General features: G+C 41.0%; 1 protein-coding gene across 2 annotated transcripts in view; it reads right to left on the bottom strand.

The window, feature by feature from the left end:
• nkd1 (NKD inhibitor of WNT signaling pathway 1) overlaps window positions 1-23,160 on the bottom strand; it is a 100,225-nt gene that overhangs the window by 30,223 nt on the left and 46,842 nt on the right. For both annotated transcript variants that reach the window (XM_060838127.1, XM_060838126.1), the window contains exon 4: window positions 16,345-16,402. In XM_060838127.1, coding sequence (XP_060694110.1) covers window positions 16,345-16,402 — 58 coding nt within the window. The remainder of the gene's footprint in view (window positions 1-16,344; window positions 16,403-23,160) is intronic.

Below are 23,160 nucleotides of genomic sequence, written 5' to 3'. Positions count from 1 at the left end.
GCTGTCCTTATTGCTGGTTCTGGACTTAGCTGTAACCTACTCAATCAATAAAGTAAATAAAGTTGCCATAGACCTGGAGGACCACAAAGCTGGTCTCTCTTTAGAGAGACAACTGCTGGTGATTTAAACTGAATAAAGGACTCATGATACATATGGATGGTGAAGCTTTTTCTATGGAAAATCCTGTAGTTAACTCTACTTTGACTCTTTTTGTACTGTAGTCACAACTGGCCTAGTTTAGGTTAGATTAGATTGGATTAGATTACTTACAGTGTGGAAACAGGCCCTTCGGCCCAACAAGTCCACCGCTTCGACCCGCCGAAGCGCAACCCACCCATACCCCTACATTTACCCCTTACCTAACACTACGGGCAATTTAGACCCGCACATCTTTGGACTGTGGGAGGAAACCGGAGCACCCGGAGCAACGTGCAAACTCCACACAGTCAGTCGCCTGAGTCGGGAATTGAACCCGGGTCTCAGGCTCTGTGAGACAGCAGTGCTAACCACTGTGCCACCGTGCCGCCCTTCACCCAGGTGGTGAAGCCATCGCGATGTCACACAAATCATATTTTTCTGGAAAGTTGAGCCCAAAAACATCCCCTCTCCTGATCTTGACTAGTCTTGAAAACCTCAACGCTCGCATTCTCTGTTTCTTGCTTGCTTTTTGCCCAATTCTAACGTTCAGCAGAATTCCCCACTCTCCAGGTCACCCAGGCACAGAAACTTTCTTTTAGAATTTTACACGTGGAGAAAATACAAATTTCAATAATCGTCAAAAAACCAGGAGCAAATTATTTATTTCAATAAGAGTTAGAAACAATCATCAACTAAATGAGGGATAGGAATTGAACTACAAACTGTGCCCTGGGGAACTCATGCCGTCAGGCCAACCAGATGTGCTTGCTGTGCGCTCTATCAATCAATCTGATCATTTTTGTGAATGTATACTTTAGTCATTGCAGCAAATCAAAACCTTTCTGCCAAACTGTCTTAAGTTTATGGATGGTTAGCTGGCTGTTTCATCTCACTGAGCACTGTATTAAAAACCCTTGTCTGTCTGTGCTTTAAGTGAACTAGTCTACTGATGGGTCAAGCAAGGCTCCTCACCAGCAGCTTGCTTCATTGAATTGTTGTTATTGCCACCCCGAAAGATGCATCAGACAACTGCTCATGACTTTCCGGACAGGCCTTGTGGGAGACTGGGAATGAAAAACTGCTACATTCAGCCCAAGGACACAACGTTTTAGAGTTCCAGCCTAACTTGATTGCAATTAGGCAGAAAAATGTGATGTGTACAGGAAACTCCCAAATTTCCCTTCACCAAAGTTGGTGTTACGATGGGGACGTCAAGCATGCAGTGGGAGCTCGTGATATGTATATTGAGCGGCATTACTTTGAAATCTTGAGTTACAGCCAGCAGCTCCTTGCGTGCCATATTAACAGCATAGTCTTCCAACGAGGAATATTTTGCAATGAATATCTCAGGATTAGTATGTTATTTTCAAATCAAAGAGTTTTCCTGTGATGGAGAAGTTCTTGATAAACAGTCCCAGCAAACCTTGCCAACTGGATTGGTTCCAGGTAAATATGAGCAAAGGTTAATTTTAGCTTAGTCTAGTTCTGGGCCCGATTTACCACCAATTCCAATTACCTTAATGGTCTATAAAAACAATATTTGTCAAGTAACGCTTTAAATTAAAAGCCTCTAATCATTTCATTATTCTACAAACACTCAAGATTAACATAATAGCCATTATTGATTTTCTGTGAATAACTTATCAGAAAGAATTAATGTCTATTGCACATAATCTGAAAGTTATTGGTAACCTGCTTACAAACTGAATAATTTTGTGAGATAGAAGTTGTAGCTGATGAATTAGGCCTGCCCTTACATTAATAAATATCTAACTCCAATCCTGGACTTGTACAATTGAGAAGCTCTTTGGTAACTAACCGTAGTAAAGCTTTAGTTCATTTCATGGCACATTGCCTTGAGGTGACACTGCAAACTCTAGATCATTGAGCCTTGCTATTAACAGTTGTGCCTATCCAAAATTTGTCAAGGTCATAATTTCAATATATCCGATTAAGCATTTCTCTCTCAACATCTATTTACATGTGGAATGGCCAAAAATAGCTTTTCTTATAGCCAATGAATGCTATACAGCCTTTGCTAACTTCATTGCATCACACAAGAATCTTTACAAGTGATTTCTTTGTCCGCTTCTTACTCTATTGAAATAAAAAGTAGAATTTTTTAATCAATGATCTACAAACAAGCTTTTAACTGGGGTTTTAGTGAAATAAGTATGACTGCTTTGGGAGTCAACATCATTGATATGCTGCCTTGTGAAATATCTTGTCGAGACATTTGCAGATATATAAGCAAATAACAATAAATCCTCTTTTAAAAGACTAAATTATAGAGTAATTATTTGTTGCCTAGTTGAATAAGTCAACAGTGATTAGTAAATAGAAATTACTTGAATCAAACTAAAACTTTACCAACTTTCACAACAGGTATCCAATGATTAAAACTCCACTTTCTGCAATGGTGTATTAAACCTCCTCTCCAAGCTAGATTTTTAAACTAGCTGTGTAATCCAGTTAATCACATAAATATGGAAATAAACCATATTCCATTTATACCAGTTTCATTTAATCCTTACTGAAACCTTATCAAAGGATGGCAGCTATATAAAAAAAAGGAATCTGCACAACAGGAGCTCAGAAATATATATGGAACATAAAAGTAATTAATTATATGGAAGTATGACACTTAAAGTTATTCTGGTTTTTCATTAGATTCTTACTGATTTGTGATTTAGAGCACAGTTATACTGCTGCTTGCTGTGAAGTGAAGGAAAGCAGCAAGACATCACCCATGGATTGCACTGTGTGATGCTTGGCTCTTCTGCATCTTCTGGACACTTTTTAAAAGAACATATCTTAAAATAAAAGCCAAGTCAGATCAGAAACTAATTTCTTCCCCTACTTTCAAGCCATCAAAGGCAGAGTGCTCTCTGCATGTCAAGTCAAGTCGCCATAGTCTTGCCAGACTATACGGCTGCTCTATCATTAGAGAGAATCGACTGGTAGTGATTTAACTGGATGGACACCACACTTCAGGCAAGGGCAAGAGGTGGTCAAGGAGAGTCCTTCATGGTAACCTCAGCCGGTGTTGGCATCAAACTGCTCTGTAAACCAACTGTCCAGCCAACTCAGCTAAACCAACTTCCTCTCTCCATGTACTTCAGCAATATCCCCTTGTTCCTGGCAATTTGATTGGGGATGCCTTGTGATAGTTCCTCCATTCATTTTCTACATTTGTGGCTTCTTTCTTTGTGTGCCTACATGATCATTCACAAATGCAAATTTCCCTGGGGCAATGCTTCATGCTTCCTACATGTCCTACAAGGGAAAACACATTCATTTAAGGATAGGTAATACCTCATACTCTATTCACGTGCAAAGTCTGACTCATTTGACATTAATCTGACAGGTAATGAAGTTTTAAGCGTGGACTGTGTAACTGCAGACTGCAGCAAAATCTACTGTGGCATTCTCCACAAACATTCACTCCTCCACCACCAGCACCAATGGTTGGTAGCAGCAGTTTGCGCGCAGTCTATCTGTAAGATGCACTGCAAAGTCTACCAAATATCCTGAGAAAGCACCTTCCAAGCTGAAAGGGCAGCAGATATATGGCAAAACCACCACCTGCAAGTTGCCATCCAATGCCCTTAATATCCTGACTTGGAGATATATCACTGTTCCTTCACTGTCACTGGGTCAAAGCCCTGGAATTCCCCGCTAATTGCATTGAGACTATACTTGCAACACACGGACTATAGCAAGAAAACGGCTTACCACTACCTTCACAAGGGCAACTCGGGACGTGCCAGCCAGCAACACCAACATCCAATAAGTGAATAAATGATGGGGTGGCACAGTGATTAGCACTGTTGCTTCATAGTGCCAGGGACCAGAGTTTGATTCTAGCTTTGGGTGACTGTGTGGAGTTTGCACATTTTCCCTTTTTATGCATGGGATTTCTCCAACAGTCTAAAGATGCACAGGCTAGGTGGATCAGCCATGGTAAAAGCCCCACAGCAAGGATGGGATCTGGCAAGATGCTCTTCGGAGGGTTGGTGCCTCTTCCAGCATTGTAGGGATTCTTAAAAAAAAAACTTTCCAGGTGAAAGCAGCCCATAACAGAGCAGAGAGCGCCAGGACAGACGGCATGGTGCCCAACATTCAGCCAATGTCACCCTCTTTAACAGGATGCTGCTCTGGCTGTTTCTACGATGATACTGAAACCTCCACGTCCTAGCCACCAAGAACGATGTGAAAAAAACTGCTGTTCTTCTATTACGGAGGATGTATGCTTATCGTGTTCAATCTTCTATCCCTTGTTTGTGACAGTCTCCCTGTTGTCTCCCACAGCTACTAGTGGCATCTGCACGATTGTGGTGGCTAAGAGACTAGCCCCACTACACATCCCTCCTCCACCTCCAAGGAAGAAGCCATAGTTCCTTTGGAGCATGCACTGGCAACTTTGCTTCCTGCACCCACCAGGAATCCAGACCTTGACACCTCGTTGGGTACTTCTGGCTTTATTACAGTCGGAAGCAGATACAGGTGAGTACATCACTCCACCGTCTCTGCACTGAGAGAGAGAGAGAAGCAACGCCGCAGGCTGCTGGCACTTAGACTTTGGAGAACAGGCACCTATTCAATACTGGCCATGAGAGAAATCCATGGTGTTGGTAATTAATAACTTCACTCCAATGCACAAGCAGACACAGGAGTGTTAGTGGCACTGGATAAACTGAGTCAGAGGTTACAGGGCCATACTAATGCTGTGTGTACCTGCTGCTCTTGGACAGAGATTTTCTAAAGGCACATAGGTTGGCATGGGTGAAACATCACCGTAAATACATTCTCACATTTTTAAATACATGCACTCTTCATCATTAGCTGAGCAAGCGAATATGTATCTAGTAGCAACTGCAACACTGAACACATTAGACTGAGCCTTCCTGAGCACTATATGAACTTTTATTGTCCATGGTGTAAAGTTAGAAGCTCCTGCATAATGTGCTGGCTCTAGCAAAATTAAAGGTGTTTGCAACTCGAGCAACTAAGATGAACCCTCCAGATTGTAATATATGATTTATGCAGCACAACCATTAGGGGCATTGATTCCTGATGTTGCAGCATGTGGTTGAGGGTTTGGGCCAGTATTTGTGGTCCGCGCAGCAGGTTAATGACTAAGGTTCACCATGTCTTTTATTGGACCTCCTGTGTAATGCTATTGACCTGTGAAGCACTTCATTGAGCAAAACTGAAGCCCACTCCATTATTAAGCAAAACTCTGTAGGCTACAGAGGTACAGACCCCTCTGATCCTCACTAGCCCAAGTGGCCAAATGACCGTGCCTAAGCCCCTAGACAAATACTGGGCAGCTGTTGTTGACTTACTGTGCAAGGACCCCTGACTGAAGGGTGTTGCTCTAGACTTGACTGAGGGCTACTCCTCTTAGACTTGTTGGTACATAGTGCAGGTGTGAGATTGACATCACACATTGTCATACAGCAATGTATCAGCCCCATTAACTGGTGACTGCAGACAACCACAACAAGCTACCTCACTTTTTGTCTGCACTAAAAGGCAAGTCAAGACAAAAGAATTAGGAGCATTTAAGCTCTGGCTGTGTGGACAAAGCACAAACAAGGTATGGAAGCTACAAGCATGTGCAGAAGTGAGTGATTGAGTGCTAATCAAATGCTAAGATGGGACTCCTGAGATGCAGGCAAATAAGTGCCTATTTCTGTGTGCAAAGTGTCCTTATAGCAACATTACAATTAAAAGTACCAGTGCACTCCAAAGTGCAGCATGGAGGTGAAGAATTGGGCTGTACGTAGGTCAGAGATGTACTATGAGGATTTGTGGAGGTTGGTGTGAGTCAGATACCAATCTCCATGGACTGGGAGGGGAGTGCTATCACATTACAAAGAACATGCACTGCAACAGTCCAAAATGTGCAGGTTAGGTGAATTGGCCATGCTAAATTGCCTGTAGTGTTAGGTGAAGGGGTAAATGTAGGGGAATGGATCTGGGTGGGTTGCTCTTCGGAGGGTCAGTGTAGGCTTGTTGGGCCGAAGGGCCCATTTCCACGCTGTAAGTAATCTAATCTAATCTTAGTAATCTAAACATTGGCGACTGGTGCTCAAGATGAAGAGCTGAAGGAGCAGCTGGCAAGTTGGAGTCTCCAGGTAACAACTCTGATTCTCACATCAGGAGTTGTCGCCACCTAGTTTCTCTCTGGTAGGTGAGAGAATGGTATTCAGTCTCCCAATGAGGTGAGATTGGCTAATAATGAAATATTAATTCATGCTAATGCACGCAAATAAACCTTTCACTGCTCATTAAAGACAATCTCATTCAACACTTCTTTACAAAAGGAGGCATTTCGCTCTTGATGTCAAGAGGCTCCTCAATGCCAATTTCACATGGGTTTCCCAACATTCTTCACCAATGCCCATTACCTTCAGTGCCTGGGAATATTCTCCCCATATTTACACTGCGTTGGTAGCAATATGCAGTTCACTAGGACAATGCTACCAGTCAAAAAGAAAGTAGAGGGCTGATGGAAAGCTTGGCTGAGGGGCAGCTGGTTAGTTCATTATTTCTGTGACTTGGTGTGATGCTAGATTATATGCTTTGGCTCTCTTACAGTACAACAGCATCAGGAACATAAAACTATTAAAATTCCAAAATTTCCATTGGCTACATCTGTGTTGATCAGTTAACTGACCACAATTCTTCCACTGAATTATGTAAAATCAGATCTGCATCTTTGCAATGATAAAGTTTGTGCACAACTTGATCTTTCTTTAATGGCTTAAAAGGTCCAAGATATGTTACAAGAATTGCAAACTGCGGTCTGGATCATTTGTGTTGCCAATTTTGTATTATCCACTGTTTATCCTATTAGGTAGCAACTGCCAAATTAAATGCTTTATTTCACATATTTACTTGAAACACTTTGATGCTCTATTCTCATGCTAAGAAAATGCACTTTGGCCACAGATCAGACAGGATTAAACGGAGTAACTAATTCGTTAAGTTAAAATTTAAACACTGTTTCTATGTTAGCAAGAACAGTGAACTTTATTTTGAAGATCAAAGAAGATTCCAACCCTTCAATCACCAAAGCCAAAGTAAAACCTTTCCCAGCATGCTTCTTTTGTGATGCTATTGTCGGGAACTTATATGCAAGAAGTTAAACAAAATAAGCCGTCAGGGTTTAAAACTTATAAATACTTTAACAAGGCACATTTATTTTTAAAGTGATTCAGTAATCATGCCCAGCCTGGGTTCACACAAGAAAACCTAAACCATCTTGGATGGAGCCTGGACAGAGCTGATCAATCTGACCTTGTAATTAAACCCAAATTCATAACAGAATTACAAGCAAAGAAGTTTTTCCAATCGGTAACACTGGTTTGTTTAAAATGTCACAGTCAGTCAATGTTACATGAAAGAAATTCAATTTCTGCTCAATAACTATTAAAACTGCTCCGTAAAAATCCCCTCAGAATGAAAATAGTGCCTGCTGCTTATGGTACAAAATATCCTTAATACCCGCTGCTGCAACCAGGTTTTGAACATTTGTACACGTAGAAATTAATAATATTTTAAAATATGAATGACACCATCCAAACATCATGCTGTGCTCAAAGCACACTGCTGCTATAACTTCTAAAATGAAACAGTCCCATAACTCTTAACAGTAGATTGCTGAACTTCCAACTAGACAGCAGGGGTATAACAGTCTGAACTATGCTGTCCTAAGAAACATGGAGCTGACACCAGTTCACATTGAGACCATTGCAAAGAATGCTTCAAAGCAAAAGAAAAGGTCGGACTGGCTCTGTAAAAACAGCCTGATAATTGGCTGATTAATGTTAGCCAAGGTTGTGTATGATTGATGTGGACAGAAATGAAAATATATATAACTACAGAAGGGCAACTTGAGAAAAGATGGAACAAGTTTCCGCTCTCTATCTCACCTATCTTCTTCGCTGTCCCATCAAACATAGGCGCAGGATACAGGATTTGGAAATAAGAGTTAACCAATTTATTTCCACATAACCAAAACTAGTTCAGAGTTATAGCCTTCAAGTCAAAGTCCCACTGAATCAGCATCTGTTCACGCAGTAACCAAAGTATTGAGCTTCTGTTCAATAGAAATACTAATGTACCAATTTCTCACCAAATAATTTCTTATTCAGAAACCTGCCAACCCGCCTCTCTGTTGTCCAAGACTAGAAAAAAAACTGATTAAAATTTTATTCCTGTAAATATTTATTTCTGCCGAAAAAAAACCTTTTATAATTTTTATGAATCAATGAGAAAACTCCATGTTTAAAAGGATCATTTGTGCAAAGCTATTGTTTAATCAAAATACATACTTTTCATTCCAACCAGAATGAATATTTAACCTAATTTTTATTTCACATTTCCCTCAGTTTGATGAACTTACAAGTTTGTCTGGCTCAGACCTAGGTGTAGATTTTCACTGAGTCAGGATAACTTAGTTGTCCCTTAGTAGGTAGGAGCCAACTTCCAGATTCCCAAACCTAATCGCGAGCTTTCTAATTTCAGTAAGGTATGACTGATTCTGATCAAAAGCCTGCACTCAGCTCTCCTGACCTGGCTGGTTCCACTACAGAGGTAAGTATGATTTGGGCCAGCTTTTTAACGATCAGGTTTCGTGGCACCATTGAGATGTTGTGAGCTTTGGTGTGTGCGAGCGAATCATTTGAACAGTAGGCTCAACAGCACCCCCCCCACCCCCCACCTCCTCCAAATGTCAGACCATAAATCCCTAAATGTTTCCTATGGCCCATCATGCCCACCAACCCACTGCCACAGCTTCCCATTCAACTTGCACATGCAGACTATGGAAGTTTGATGCTTATTCACCCATTATACAATGTAAAGAAACAGTGAACCCTGCAGTTACAGTTGGATGTCAAAAAATGCTTCTAAAAAGTAACTCATTGACAATGTTCCACTACGATAAAAAAAATTATTTTCACTGCAGCTCAATAAAAGTGACAATTGACCAGACCCTTATAAATTTCAAGACGTGAAACTGCAGTCGGCTGACACCTCTTCACCTTGTTGAAATAAAACACTGTGAAACTGATAGTGAGAACAGTTAGCCTGAGCTGTCAGCTAAGCAGGACTCAGGTGTTAAAAGACTGAAATGAGCTTGAGGTTCATTTGACTCATTGCTGAGATGAAAGGATCATCTTATGCAGGTGATGTTAAACAGGCTAGGTCTATATACATTGGAGGAGTTTAGAAGAAGAGGCAACCTTATTGAAATATGCATGATCTTGCAGAGGCTGGATAGGATTGATACCCAAAGGGTGTTTCTACTTGAGAGTGAGACTAAAACCATAGGACATAGCTTAAGAATAAGATGATTCCCTTTTAAGATGGAAGGGGATTAATGTTTTTTCTCCCAGATCTTCTGTACTGTATGTAGAATTTTCTTTCCCAGAAGACAGTGGAGGCTTTAAATTTATTCAAGGCTGAATTACCTACATTTTCAATAGACAAGGAAGGAAAGGGTTATGTGATACAGACAAGAAAGCAGAATTGAAATAACAAGAACAGATCTTATTGAGTGATAGAGTAGGCTTGAGGGGCCAAATTGCCTACCCCTGCTGCTAGGTTCCATGTTTCCATTGTTTCTGAAGGTTTTCTAAACCAAAACACATGCCACTGTCAGTATAGGTTTTGTTGTTTTTATACAGGCAATTCAGAGAATACAGAAATACAGACAGCAAAGAGGCAAAAGGTTCTCAGTTTAAAAAGGCATCATGTTCAACACAGTCTTGGTGGGCCGCAAGGCCTGTTCCACAGTTGTATATTCATTACAAGGTGATAGATATCAAAGTGCCATAGCCGGGCATGAGGGGTCATAGAGCAGGTCTGTGACTTTCTTTGAGTGAAAATTTTTTAAGGAATCCATGTGTTATCTGTATATAAATGCTGTGACTCTGCCTGACAGTTAACCATGGAGTTAATTAATCCCTAGTGAGCAATTATCAGACAATTATTAATATGGCATGAGGGGTATAATATGGTGTGGGTGGAGGTGATTGAGAGACCATAGGGAATGGGAGGGAGCAATGAGGTAGGACAGGTGGAGTATGGCAACTATGTGGGACTGACATTACGATTGGGATAAAGTCCTGTAGAATCATTCTAAAATGGCCCACCTCCACAACAGAAAGCCCTGTGCTCTCTCCAAACCTTTTCCATTATTGGCTGGCAACCAAGCACCCCCACCAACTCTATCCTGGGATGAGCATGTCATTCTGGCAGCATCCCACTATGTGCCTGGAGGATGAAAATTCAGCTGCTCAAAAATTTTGCTTCATTATGCTGCAGTTACTCTACAGGTAGTGTCTGAGATTGGCACCAATTTCCACCACTGCAAACCAGCAACTCAGTTATAATCCCAGTTTTGCACTCCTGTTTAGTCAGGGGAAACTTCTGTTCTTAGTCCATAGTTGAAACACACATACATAGAACATTACAGCGCAATACAGGCCCTTCGACCCTCAGTGTTGCGCCGACCTATGAAACTGTTAGGAGAGACAGGCTGGAGCCCCTTGCTCGAACAGGGAAAAAAAAGGCAGACAGAGTGAGGATGGGCAGAAAGATGTTTACACCCTGGAGTTGAAGAATGGTGAAGGATTAAAATGAGGGTATTTTATATAGAAGACAGTGATGAATAAACCCATTAAAAGAATCCAAGAGAAACTATTACAAAAGACTATGAATCCAATACCACATGATCTAGTTGATGCAAATAGCACAGGTGCCTTTGAGAAAATTAGTTGCTGGATTTGTTTTTTATTCTTACTGAGAGATCCAACATCCTTTTCATTACTTACAGACTCAAAAATGTTTTTTTTAAAAACAAATTAAGTTTAAAATATTTATTCATATATATTATGCACAGCTACTGCACAAAAAAGCAATATGCAACTCTTTCCTTGAAATCAAATAAAATCACATAAAACCAAGCATCAAACACATGCCAGTTTGGCTGCAGATGAACCACATATTCTACATCACTGTGAAGCCCGAAAACTTTCACAGAAACCCAAGGCATGCAGTATTACCGCCTTATTAGTTACTGTCCCATACACTATCAAATGAAGTCAAGCTGATTCTTAACAGACATTTCCTCAGACTTCATTACACTCCCAACATCCCAGACATAGTTTACAAATCCAAAAATAGAAAATTCATCAATGTTTCAGAGCAGGACTATTTCTCAGATTGATCAAGCCTCAAGTGGCAGATATAAATTACACAGAGGTAATTTCTTGTTTACCGAATCAAAATAAAAGGGTCATTTTCTGCTTGGCAAAATGTAACAAGCTGTGTGCCCCAGGGATCAGTGCTGGAGACTCACTTTCTTCCAATAATCTGGATGAAAAGATTGCTGGTGCAGTTGCTAAGTTTCATGATGACACAAAGATAGCCAGGAAAGTATGTTGCGATGAGAACATGAACATGCCAAATGTTAACTGAGTGGGAAATATCTGACAAATGGAATGTAATGTGGGAAGATGTGAAATTGCCAATTTTTGCAGGAAGAATTAAAAAATGCGCATATAAACAGGGAGACACTGTAGACCTCTGAGATGCAGAGTGTTTAGTGTGTATTGTGCATGAATCACAAATCATTATGATGAATGTACAGCAAATAATCAGGAAACCCAATAGAATGTTTTTTTTAATTGCAAAGGGAATGGAATACAAAAGACTATATTTCAGTCATACAGTGCACTGGTGAGACCGTATCTAAAGCATTGTATGTAGTACTAGTCACTTTACTTACAAGAGGATGCTAACATAGTGAAAGCTAATCAGAGAAGGTTTACTAGACTAATATCCAGAATGGGCAAGTTATCTTATCAAGAAAGATTGGACAAGCTGCTGAGTTGAAAGAGTAAGACATGACTTGATTGAAACATATAAAATCCTGAGGGGTCTTGATAAGAAACATTTGAAATAGGAGGAAGAGTAGGCCATTTGAGCCCTTCCATCACTTAATATGATCAAGACTGATCTGCTGTCCCAATGCCATCCCTATAAAGCCTTGAACATTTATAAATCTATTTCTTTCTTAAACATAATTTAAGCCTCCACAAGGCTGCAGGAGAGAATTCTAAAGGTTCAGCACCCTCTGAGCGAAGAGGTTTTTTTTTCATCTCAGTCCTAAGTGACTTATCCAGTATGCAGAGTCTGTGACCCCTTGTCCTGGATCCTCACCCCCAAAACAAGGAAAATATCATCCTTGTAATCTGTCGACGTAGGCCCTGTCAAATTTTTAAGCCTTTCAATGAGATTCCCCCTCGTTTTTCCAAACTCCAGAGAAGAAGCTGAAAATGTGTTGCTGGAAAAGCGCAGCAGGTCAGGCAGCATCCAAGGAACAGGAGTGAAGAAGGGCTTATGCCCGAAACGTCGAATCTCCTGCTCCTTGGATGCTGCCTAACCTGCTGCGCTTTTCCAGCAACACATCTTCAGCTCTGATCTCCAGCATCTGCAGGCCTCACTTTCTCCTCAAACTCCAGAGAACACAGGCATGGTTGACCCAATCTCTCCTGACATGACAATCTTGCTATCCCAGGAATCAGTCTGATGAAGCTTTACTGCACTCGATGGAGAAATGATATTTCAACTTCTGGGAAAATCTGTTACTCAAGCTCACTGTTTAATACTAAAATAATTGCTCATTTAGAACAGAGCTAAGCAGATTTCATGCACACCCCCTCCCTCCACCACCACAGAAAATCCTGTATCTTTGGAACTCTTAACACTCAGAGGAAGCAGAATCTTTGAATATTTTTAAGCAGAGATAGATGGAATCTTGATAAGCCAAGGGCTGAAAGGCTATCAGGACCAAGCAAGAATGTGGACTAAACAGCTATGTCACAATCTTACTGAGTGATGGAGTAGGTTTGAGGCGTCAAGTGACCTGCTTTGCTCAGAGTTAGTATGTTTGCACGTAATTATTTTGAGACCTAGTTTAAAGTCACATGACAATTTTACGTGCAAATTTGATACAGATAGTATCATTATTCTGAACTTTCCTTTTCCAGAATAAGCCATGAAAAGTTCAAAGTCGCAGGCTCGCAGTTGAAACTGATCAGTAGTGTAGAAGAAAAAAGGTTTTATTTGTGACACATGGCACTGCACCGGGTCTTTTCTTCTGTTTCCCCACCACCACCCCCCACCCCAGCGCTCGGTGCAGGTTTAGTGGGCTGAAGGGTCTATTCCTGCGCTGTACTGTTCTTTGTATATTCTATTTTAGAGATGAAGAAAAATGTTGGTTTTAAGACAGCACTGGCTAAGCGTAAGATTATACTTCATTATTCAGATTATCATCTGAAAGGAGCATTGACCTCTCATAGCATAATACTCGCATGGGCTTAAGGCTGAAACATTCCCAGATTTTCATTACACACACCAGGTATATAAAATAATATATACTGAAGTAAACCTGAAGTTTATATTAATGCCATGGGTCTTTTCAATAATAATCTGAAATAAAAATAAAAATTGATCATTAGAGATTTTGTGTGTCAACATTTTCTAATTTTTTCTTGTAAATGATCCATGTTTTAGATTAAGATATCCCGGCACGTTGTAGTGACTGCCTATACTTATCAGTGTAATTAAATGGCAGTTACTCCTTTAGGTATGCAGAATTTGGCTTTTACAGCTGTCTCACAGTCCAAATCTTCTGCTCATCTCCAATAGATATAAAAGAAATCTCCAAACGTTAAAGATAGATGAGCCAATGGATAAGTTATTCAGATGATTATCTAAGTAACAGTTCATTGCTTTTTCTTCTACTTTAAATAACACCTGACCTTTACTGAAAGTCAGCCTTCTTCCCTAGAGATTTGCAAGTAATACAACTGCTCAACCCATTAAAGTCTACAATATGGATTCCCTACATTTTGGCAGGGTCTGGAAAGATCCACTGCTGGAAGACTCCATCTGTCTGGCCATGTATCACCCTGAGTGTAATAGAGATGCATGGTGACAGCTGCAGAGTCTACCTACACTAGATAAATTTCAGCAAGCTGTTTGGTCAATACTTAAGTTACAATTTCAGGACCTGCAGATTAAACTTGGCAAGACCGATAGTGGGTTGTGGGCTGTGCCAAAAAAAAAATGCTCAGGAAAACTGGTGCCTGAGTACGGGTGGGAAGACATTCATGTGGCTCAAGTTGCACTTTACCCAGGAGAGAAGCTGTTCTCATGGCTGTCTACATCCGCTACACGCTCAGTGACAAAAACACAGAAAATGCACAAGTTACAAAGAGGAAACTGAGGAAACAGGGCCTTCAATGAGAAGAATCAGCACTTCTGACTGGGGGGCTGCATCGGGCAATGCCGAAGAACTACAAATGTCAACTTTCTTTTCTCCCCTGCATTACCAACAATTCCACCACCACCCCGCCTCCCCACCAGTGTGTCTTCTTTCATGCTGTGGCTTTTTATACTCTCAAATTAAAATTGGGAAAATATGAGAGTTCCATCCAAAGAAGCATTCTGCATTTCTTTTTACACTTGCTTTTATAAGAAAAGACAAAAATACACAACTGACTTCACATAAATATCACTGTCAGTGCATCAGTGACTTGGTCCACCTACCAGAGTTTGCTGCCACAAATCAATGCAGACGGCTTCTGATTACAATACATATTGAAAGCAATCCTTTCCAATCCTCGCACCATTGGGGCAGTGGGTTGGTACATTAGTAGAAGGTGGTATAGCACGTGGAACACGGAGTGCAGGATGCATGACAGGAGTAGGGAAGAACAGAAGATACGGTGAGAGCACAGCAGGTAAAGAGAAATAAGAATGGATGGCCATGATTAAAGGGGAACATTGATAGCAGTGAAGGTGTGTGAAGGAAATAAAATTGATGGTAGAGAAGAGAGGAGAAACCGGCAGTGAAGGAGGGTTGGAAGAACAGCAGAAACAAGAGGAACAGTCAGTTTGGGGTTGGGAATGAATGATGGAGAAGGTCAGCATTGACCAAGACGAAATGGGGACAAAAGTGTGAGCATGAAATTAGAGGACACGGTGACAACATGGAGAGAGCAAAGGCAGATAGAGAAGTGCAACTAATTGTTTTCACATATCAGCAATGTTTATCAAATGGTTAGCTTTTCTGGGGGACTGAATACATGAAGTTTTAATCAGTTTTTGTTTTTCTAAACTAACTGGAACCTATCAGTATATTTGCACATGCAGTTCCTTTCCCCACAATTAAACTGCTTACAAAGGTCCATTTAACATCACAGAGAAGCTACCGTTCAAAGCAATAAAGATCTGAAAGCTGAATACACTGGAGCTAAAAGCACATTAAAGTCTTCACTTCTAGACAGATTACCGCTGAAATGTTGACTCAACTATATATAAAGTAGCCATAGAGATACATCAATCAAAACAATAATGAAATCCTATGCTTAGTAATACAGAACATTCCACACAACTTCTTCAGCTTAGTTACAATGACTGACATTGCAATTTCACAATCTTATAAAAGACTAATGACATTAACTCAGCAAATTACTTTTTAAAAATAATCCAGTTCATTTAGAAGGCTGTCAATACCACTTAATAGGCAACGGGCTAAAATAGAGTTCTTAAGCATTGAGGTAAAATAGGTCTGAGGAAGTATTTTTGTACAGTGCTTCTTAATGCTTTCTAAACCAAAGAAAACAACAGCGTCATGTAGAAACGTAATTTAATCCTTGCGAAGTATTGAGTTAGATTTAATAACCAAAATATTCATGCCTATAATTGTTATTATGACTGCATTGTAGAAAAAAGGTGCGTTCCATAAATCAAAAGAGATGATAGTGTTGAAGAATGAGTTGATTGTAAAGAGTTTCAAATATCCCATTCTTTTTACCAGCAATGGCCTACACAGGACTATGCTATATTTGTCACTCTATGAAACATAACATGCAGCACTGCACTTTCACTGACAACGGGTACAGCCCAGGTTGTCAATTCATCCACATATTTCAAGTTATGGAGAGTGAGTAAATAAGATGAAATAATACTTATTTATGCCAGTTCTGAAAACGTGACAAATTATTTGTACCTTTTAGAGTACTTAAAAGCAGGCAGCAACTGACTGACAAATTGGATGTCAAATGAAATATAAATATGAAACATAGAATAAATTTTTTAATTAAGTGTGGCACTTACCTTCTAAAGGATAATGTTCTTCACTGTATCCTTCTCTGCTGTATTCACCAGCTGATCCCTGCAAGACACAACCTAGAATTACTTTCAATGTGAAGCTCTTTTTTAAATATGAGATCGTTGACTATCAACAAACAGCAACCAAAGGGCAGACTATTGTGGATATGATGCTGGAAATGTGAAGTTTCAGCAGAACATGCCAGAAATACTCAAGCAGATTAGTAAAGATGGAAAGAGTTAGCGTTGCAGATCAGGACGGCACTTAATAAAACAAAGGAGTTCCATTTTTGTATAACAGAACTATATTAACTAAAAGAAGTCAGTAAACACACTAAGCTTACATTGTATAAGGGGTCTTGTGAAACAGTGGCAATGTCCCTACCTCTACACCAGAAAGACCAGAAGGGATATCTGGTCGGCATGGATGAGTTGAACTGAAGGGTCTGTTTCCATGCTGTACATCTCTATGACTCTACGACCAGATTCAAATCTTACCTGTCCAAGAGCTGTAACATCTCTGAACAGGTTGTATAGAAAAGTTTGTTTACGTCATACCATCAACTCTTGATCAATTGTCAATGATAAATTATATGGTGACCATGTTTGGATACTCTATGTAAATGTCTAATTCTGGTGCACTGATCACAACAGATCTATTTTTAAGTGGAATCAGGAGGGATCAGGAAAGAGGAGTGGCAGGTGAATTTTAATTTAGATAAATGCGAGGTGCTGCATTTTGGGAAAGCAAATCTTAGCAGGACTTATACACTTAATGGTAAGGTCCTAGGGAGTGTTGCTGAACAGAGTGTCCTTGGAGTGCAGGTTCTTAGCTCCTTGAAAGTAGAATTGCTGGTAGGTAACATAGTGAAGAAAGTGTTTGTGATGCTTTCCTTTGTTGATCAGAGTATTGAGTACAGGAGTTGGGAGGTCATGTTGCGGCTGTAAAGGACATTGGTTAGGCCACTGTTGGAATATTGCGTGCAATTCTGGTCTCCTTCCTATCGGAAAGATGTTGTGAAACTTGAAAGAGTTCAGAAAAGATTTACAAGGATGTTGCCAGGGCTGGAGGATTTGAGCTATAGGGAGAGGTTGAATAGGGTCGGGCTGTTTTCCCTGGAGCATCGGATGCTGAGGAGTGACTTTATAGAGATTTATAAAGTCATGAGGGCGTAGATAGGGTAAATATATGAAGTCGTTACCCTGGGGTGGGGGACACCAGAAGTAGAGGGCATAGGTTTAGGGTGAGAGGGGAAAGATATAAAAGAGACCAAGGGGCAATTTTTTCATGCAGAGGGTGGTACATTTGTGAAATGGGCTGCAACAGGATGTGGTGAAGGCTGGTGCAATCACAACATTTACAAAGGCAACTGGATGGGTATATGAATAAGGAAGGGGTTGGAGGGATATGGGCTGGGTGCTGACAGATGGGACTAGATTGAGTGGAGATATCTGGTTGGCATGGATGAGTTGGACTGAAGGGTCTGTTGTACACCTCTATTACTCTAAATATGATCCTGCAACTATCCCTTAGTGACCAGAAAACATAACACGTCACAGGTAATGAAATCAAATGAGAGATGAGCCCATCATATTCGAAGGACAGGAGGATTAGTCCTTCCATCTGAAAACAGCAATCCTGTCTGTCAAAGCAAAAAAAAGCAATATGTTCTGGTGAACTGCCTCGTTTACTCGTTCGGATGGAATCTGACTCTAGGTTTGCAAATTATGTCAAGGTTTCCAGCTTCTCCTAGGTACCTCTGTCTTCTACTGCCAACTTCAAATTATTGCAAGAGCCCTACTTACACCCCTCCACTAGAGGAGTCAAGCTCTTCGTGAGTACATCTGATGTGTGGGACAGAAACGCAATTCCATATTAACATGCTTCCTGGCTTGCTATAGCCATGTGACCTCTACCATGAGAGACCTACTGTGGGCACCCAGGGGCATGGACAGAAATCATATGACTCAGCGCTGCTTTTAGTCAGGGGCTCCTGCCCCAAGCACAGGGAGCCTTCCCCTTACCCGAGGGCTGAAACATTAGTGCCTGATCTGAGCATGGTGCCCCTAATCTCCCATATTGAGTGCAGCAGCACCACTCATCAGAGCCAGAGCACAGCAGTGCCTACCCATCACACCCAACCTTTCCTCTGCCCTAGCACAGTGAGCCACCTGAAACCTTTGGTCTTATGTACCCTATAGTGGGCACTGCAGATACCCACTAAAAAACAATGAAGACACAGCACAAACAAGACTATTGACCTGTAACCTTGTAACATGGTGTCAGGAGTGAAAGATTTGTTAACTACCTCTTGAAAAAATAAAAATGCAAATCGCCCTCAACAGCCAGTTGATCGGTTTCCAGGCACCAAGGCTTACACCTATCCTTTTAACTCTTCACGTCCCATAATCCAGGGACACACATCCCTCCTTCTACGCAAAACTGTTATAGTGTTGTTCTTGTTGTACACTGTTCACAAAGTGGTCTCGTTTCTACGAGGAGGAGCAGATGCATATTGGGGAACCATGATGCCAAAGACTTCTTTGGTATCAGCAAGAACGATTCTGAGTTAAACATCACTTTCTGCTGAATTCTGGCCCCAGTTCCACTCTTGACCTCTGTGTGTTCAGCATCCTGCACTGTTGCAGAAGCTTAATGAAACCAGATCGACTTTCCACTCTTTACAAACTTCTAAACAGTAAGTTCAATAAGTTTAGATCACTGATGTATTGGGAGCTCTTAGCATCTGAACTCTGAAACTTAACTTCATAAACAATTGGCTTTGCAGCTCTGTCAGACTTCAAGCACCTCTGAAAAACGTGTCTATTTAGCACAGTCTTCATATACCCAAACTAAACTGCCTTTGCCTCCTGCTAACTGACAATTTCACAATTTCATCAAGATATGATTAACCTGAGGAGGGAGCATTTCATCCAGTGATAAAATCTGCCTGCATAAATCCCTTGAAGTTTAATGGGTGCAGATCCTACCAGCCAGAAAGTCCTGTATTTAATTCATGGTTATTGCATAACTCAGATAATCAGTTAGGAGGTACAGTTAGTCTCAGGAGTAAGGAAATACAAAAATAAAACTCACACAAAAATAAACACAAATGAATCACAGAATCCCTACAATATGGAAGTAGGCTATTTGGCCACTGAGCCTCTGAAGAGCATCCCAACCTGACCTATCGCCGTACTCTATCCCTATAAATCTGTATTTCCCATGGCTAACCCACTTATCCTGTACATCCCTGAACACAATGGGCAATTTATCATGGTCAATCCACCTAATATGCACATCTTTAGACTATCATAGGAAACCAGAGCACTCAGAGGAAACCCATAAAGACACAGGGAGAATGTGCAAACCCCACTTAGACACCACCTGGGGTCCCTGGCATTGTGAGGCAGCAGCGCTAACCAGTGAGCCAGCGAGTAGATTGTGTATGGGAACAGAATCTGGATCGGCTGCAATACTGTCTTCAGATAAAGTCAGTTATTCTCTTGATTTACTCATTAAAGAAATGGTTACTTTAGGAGATACCAAGGCATTATTCTGCCACAGTTCGTACCTTCAGAAGGTGAGGGAAAAAATTGATGCCCTGTATTTCCTGTGAAATTTGAGAGAAAGGAAAAGCAATAACATTCCCTCTTTCTCTTTAAAACACATTTTTTCCACCGTTCAAAGCCTGAGTTGAAAATGTGACCACTGCTCAAAAGCCATAGAATATAAACATCTCACGCGCTTCTCACATTGACCTCCCACAAACCAAAACATACACTTCCGGCTGGGTCACCAAGGACCAGGGATGTGCTCAACTACCCAGATTTCCAGGAAAACAAACATATCTTCAAGATTACAGAGAAGACAGAACATTCCCTTTTCAGGCTGTCCCAGAAAATGAGGCCACATTCACTGCTGAGCCATTTTTTAAAAAAATCATCAAAGATATAAAAGCTACTTCTCCTCCAAAATGTCAAATGTTTCTGGACACATTCTTTGGAGACCGGAGTTACAAATGTAACATCCAGACACCAACCTGATAGACAGACTGGGTCTGAAGTTGGGCAAGGAATTAGTGCTGCAAACAGCCAAGAAGATGGAAGAGGTCAACCAAAAAGAGGGGTAAGAGGTCATATGAGTTAGTTGCCATTTGGGGGCAATGGGTGTGCAGTGAGGGTGGATGGATCGAAGACTAATGCTGAGAATTCAAAGTGCTTTGGGGGAAGGCAGCGTTTGGTATGCTTTCCTTCGTTGGTCAGAGTATTGAGTACAGGAGTTGGGAGGTGATGTTGCAACTGTACAGGACATTGGTTAGGCCATTGTTGGAATATTGCATGCAATTCTGGTCTCCTTCCTATCAGAAAAATGTTGTGAAACTTGAAAGGGTTCAGAAAAGATTTACAAGGATGTTGCCAGGGTTGGAGGATTTGAGCTATAGAGAGAGGCTGAACAGGCTGGAGCTGTTTTCCCTGGAGTGTGGAGGTTGAGAGGTGACCTTTTAAAGTTTTATAAAATCATGAGGGGGAGTCCAGAACTAGAGGGCATAGCTTTAGGGTTAGTGGGGAAAGATATAAAAAAAAGAGACCTAAGGGGCAACAGAAGTGGTATGTGTATGGACTGAGCTGCCAGAGGAAGTGGTGGAAGCTGGTACAATTGCAACATTTAAGAGGCATTTGGATGGGTATATGAATAGGGAGGGTTTGGAGGGATATGGGCCGGGTGCTGGCAGGTGGGACTAGATTGGGTTGGGATATCTGGTCAGCATGGACGGGTTGGGCTAAAGGGTCTGTTTCAATGCTGTACATCTCGATGACTCTATGACCCAAGATCAAATGGGTCTGGGGTCATTGTAAAGACAAGGAAGGAGTTAAAATTATAGAGACTCTTCAAACGAGACCCATGGATCTAGAAGGAAGCGAGGCTCATAATACATGGATACAGTGAGGAAATTTGACCCCAAGGAAAATGCATCCATAGGGATGACCGACCAAAAGAAAAATGTCACCCCCCACAAACAGACTGGCCAGAATCTGCGAGGAGCGCAGGTTGGAACTCCCATACATTTGCAGGATAGATTCACTCCGTGGGAGAGACGCAGCAGCAAACAGAGCAAACAGTAAAAAAAAAGGAAAAGGAGTAATAAGCCAGCCAAACACCGGGGAATTCCCTTTCCTGGGGTTTGCCAAGACCTGGGGTGTCGAAGCAGGAGATGCATCTGTTAGGAATTCCATCAGCTAAGTTGGGGGAGGAGAGGGAAATAGCTGGGATGGTGAAAGAGACTGCAAGGGGAATGCAAAGGGGTGGGAGGAGATGTTATAAGGAGGGTATGGAGAGAAAGGAAGGCTGGAAAGCCTTGGGGGAGAACGGAAGGCTGTAAAAGGGGTTGGCCTAAGGCCACTCATATGGTAGCTTTTCAATGAAACTAACAGTGGGTCTAGGGAAGGGGATTAACATGTTGGGGTTGATGGAACCACTCTTATCACTCTAGCCCATGTTGTATTATAAAAAATGTATTTACATCATGGATTCACCCTTTTTTTCCTCCTTGCAGCTTTTAGGTTTGCCTAGACTCAGGAAACATTAAAAAATGGTTTAACGATAAATTACTGTTAAAGTGCATTTTAATATAAAAGAGGAGTGGTTTGATCACTCATTTTGTATCCATTACAATTAAAAATAGATGGCTTTGAGGTGGCCTTTTAATAATTATTCATTCATGGAATCTGAGCTTTTATTGACTTTCCACTGAGTGCCTTGCTAGGCTACAGAGGCAAGTTAGGTGTCAACTACATTGCTGAGAGTCTAGAAATACACAGGCCAGGTAAGGATAGTAGACATCCTTCCCAAAAGGCTATTAGTGAACTAAATGGGTATTCACAATAACTACTATATAATTAATTTTTAATTCCACATTTTTTATTGTATGAAAATTTCAGCATCTGCCATGGTGGGATTTGAACGTATCTCCCCAGAATAATAGTCTGTGATGCTGGGTATCCAATCTAGTGACTCAGTAACCATCACATTGACAGACTCCATGTTCTTTACACCTTAAACTGTGACATAATTCAAATCCTCCTGATGTCTGGAAGTTAAATTCAAATCTTCGTTAAGGCTGTTCTTTTAAACACTTTTCTTTATATTTGTCTATGCACTAAAATGGGGGAAAAAGATCTGTTAGTAGAACCAAGGGCTGTGAAAGGAATTGTGGCACTTTAAAGGCAAGTTAGAAGGGACACTGTAGCTTTCCAAGTAATGACGGCAGAGAGATATGATGTCACAACACCAGGGTGTGCACAGAGTAGGATTCGTCCAGCAACAGATTGCTGATTGGTGTGGACAATTGCGATCAGTTGTGGACATCAGAAGTTTAACCTGACTAAAAGTTTGAAGGCAGTTCTCGAACTGGCTCACGGGCAGGTGATATGTTTTGGTGTTTACAAGAGGAGACAGAAGCCTGAAGAGTTAGATGCTGTATCTCTTTCTCTGCAGTAAAAGTAACTAAGGCCCAAAATAAAGGCCCGTTATTTTCTCCTAACAGTTACTGTAAGCTATTCACTTTAATCAGTAACTCAAGGATTTTATATGCAGTGGAGCAAATTACATGTGCCTCCTGCACAAAAGTAAAAGGTGATTGGGCAACAGATCTTGGGAAGTAAAAGGAATACTGTCAAATTCTGTGGACTGGTACCGATGAACTATATTTCCCCAATAACTTTTCCTCCACCCATAAGACTAAAGTTTTATTTCTTTGTCTGTCTAAGCGTGTGCAAATATTTTAAAAGTGAGTCAGTGTTTCAACTAGCAGAGTCTTT

This window comes from Hemiscyllium ocellatum, chromosome 17 (genome assembly GCF_020745735.1).
Source record: "Hemiscyllium ocellatum isolate sHemOce1 chromosome 17, sHemOce1.pat.X.cur, whole genome shotgun sequence".
In the NCBI taxonomy this organism is placed as follows: Eukaryota; Metazoa; Chordata; class Chondrichthyes; order Orectolobiformes; family Hemiscylliidae; genus Hemiscyllium; species Hemiscyllium ocellatum.
Note: the sequence above shows the minus strand (reverse complement) of the source record. Positions and strands in the feature narration are given on the sequence as shown.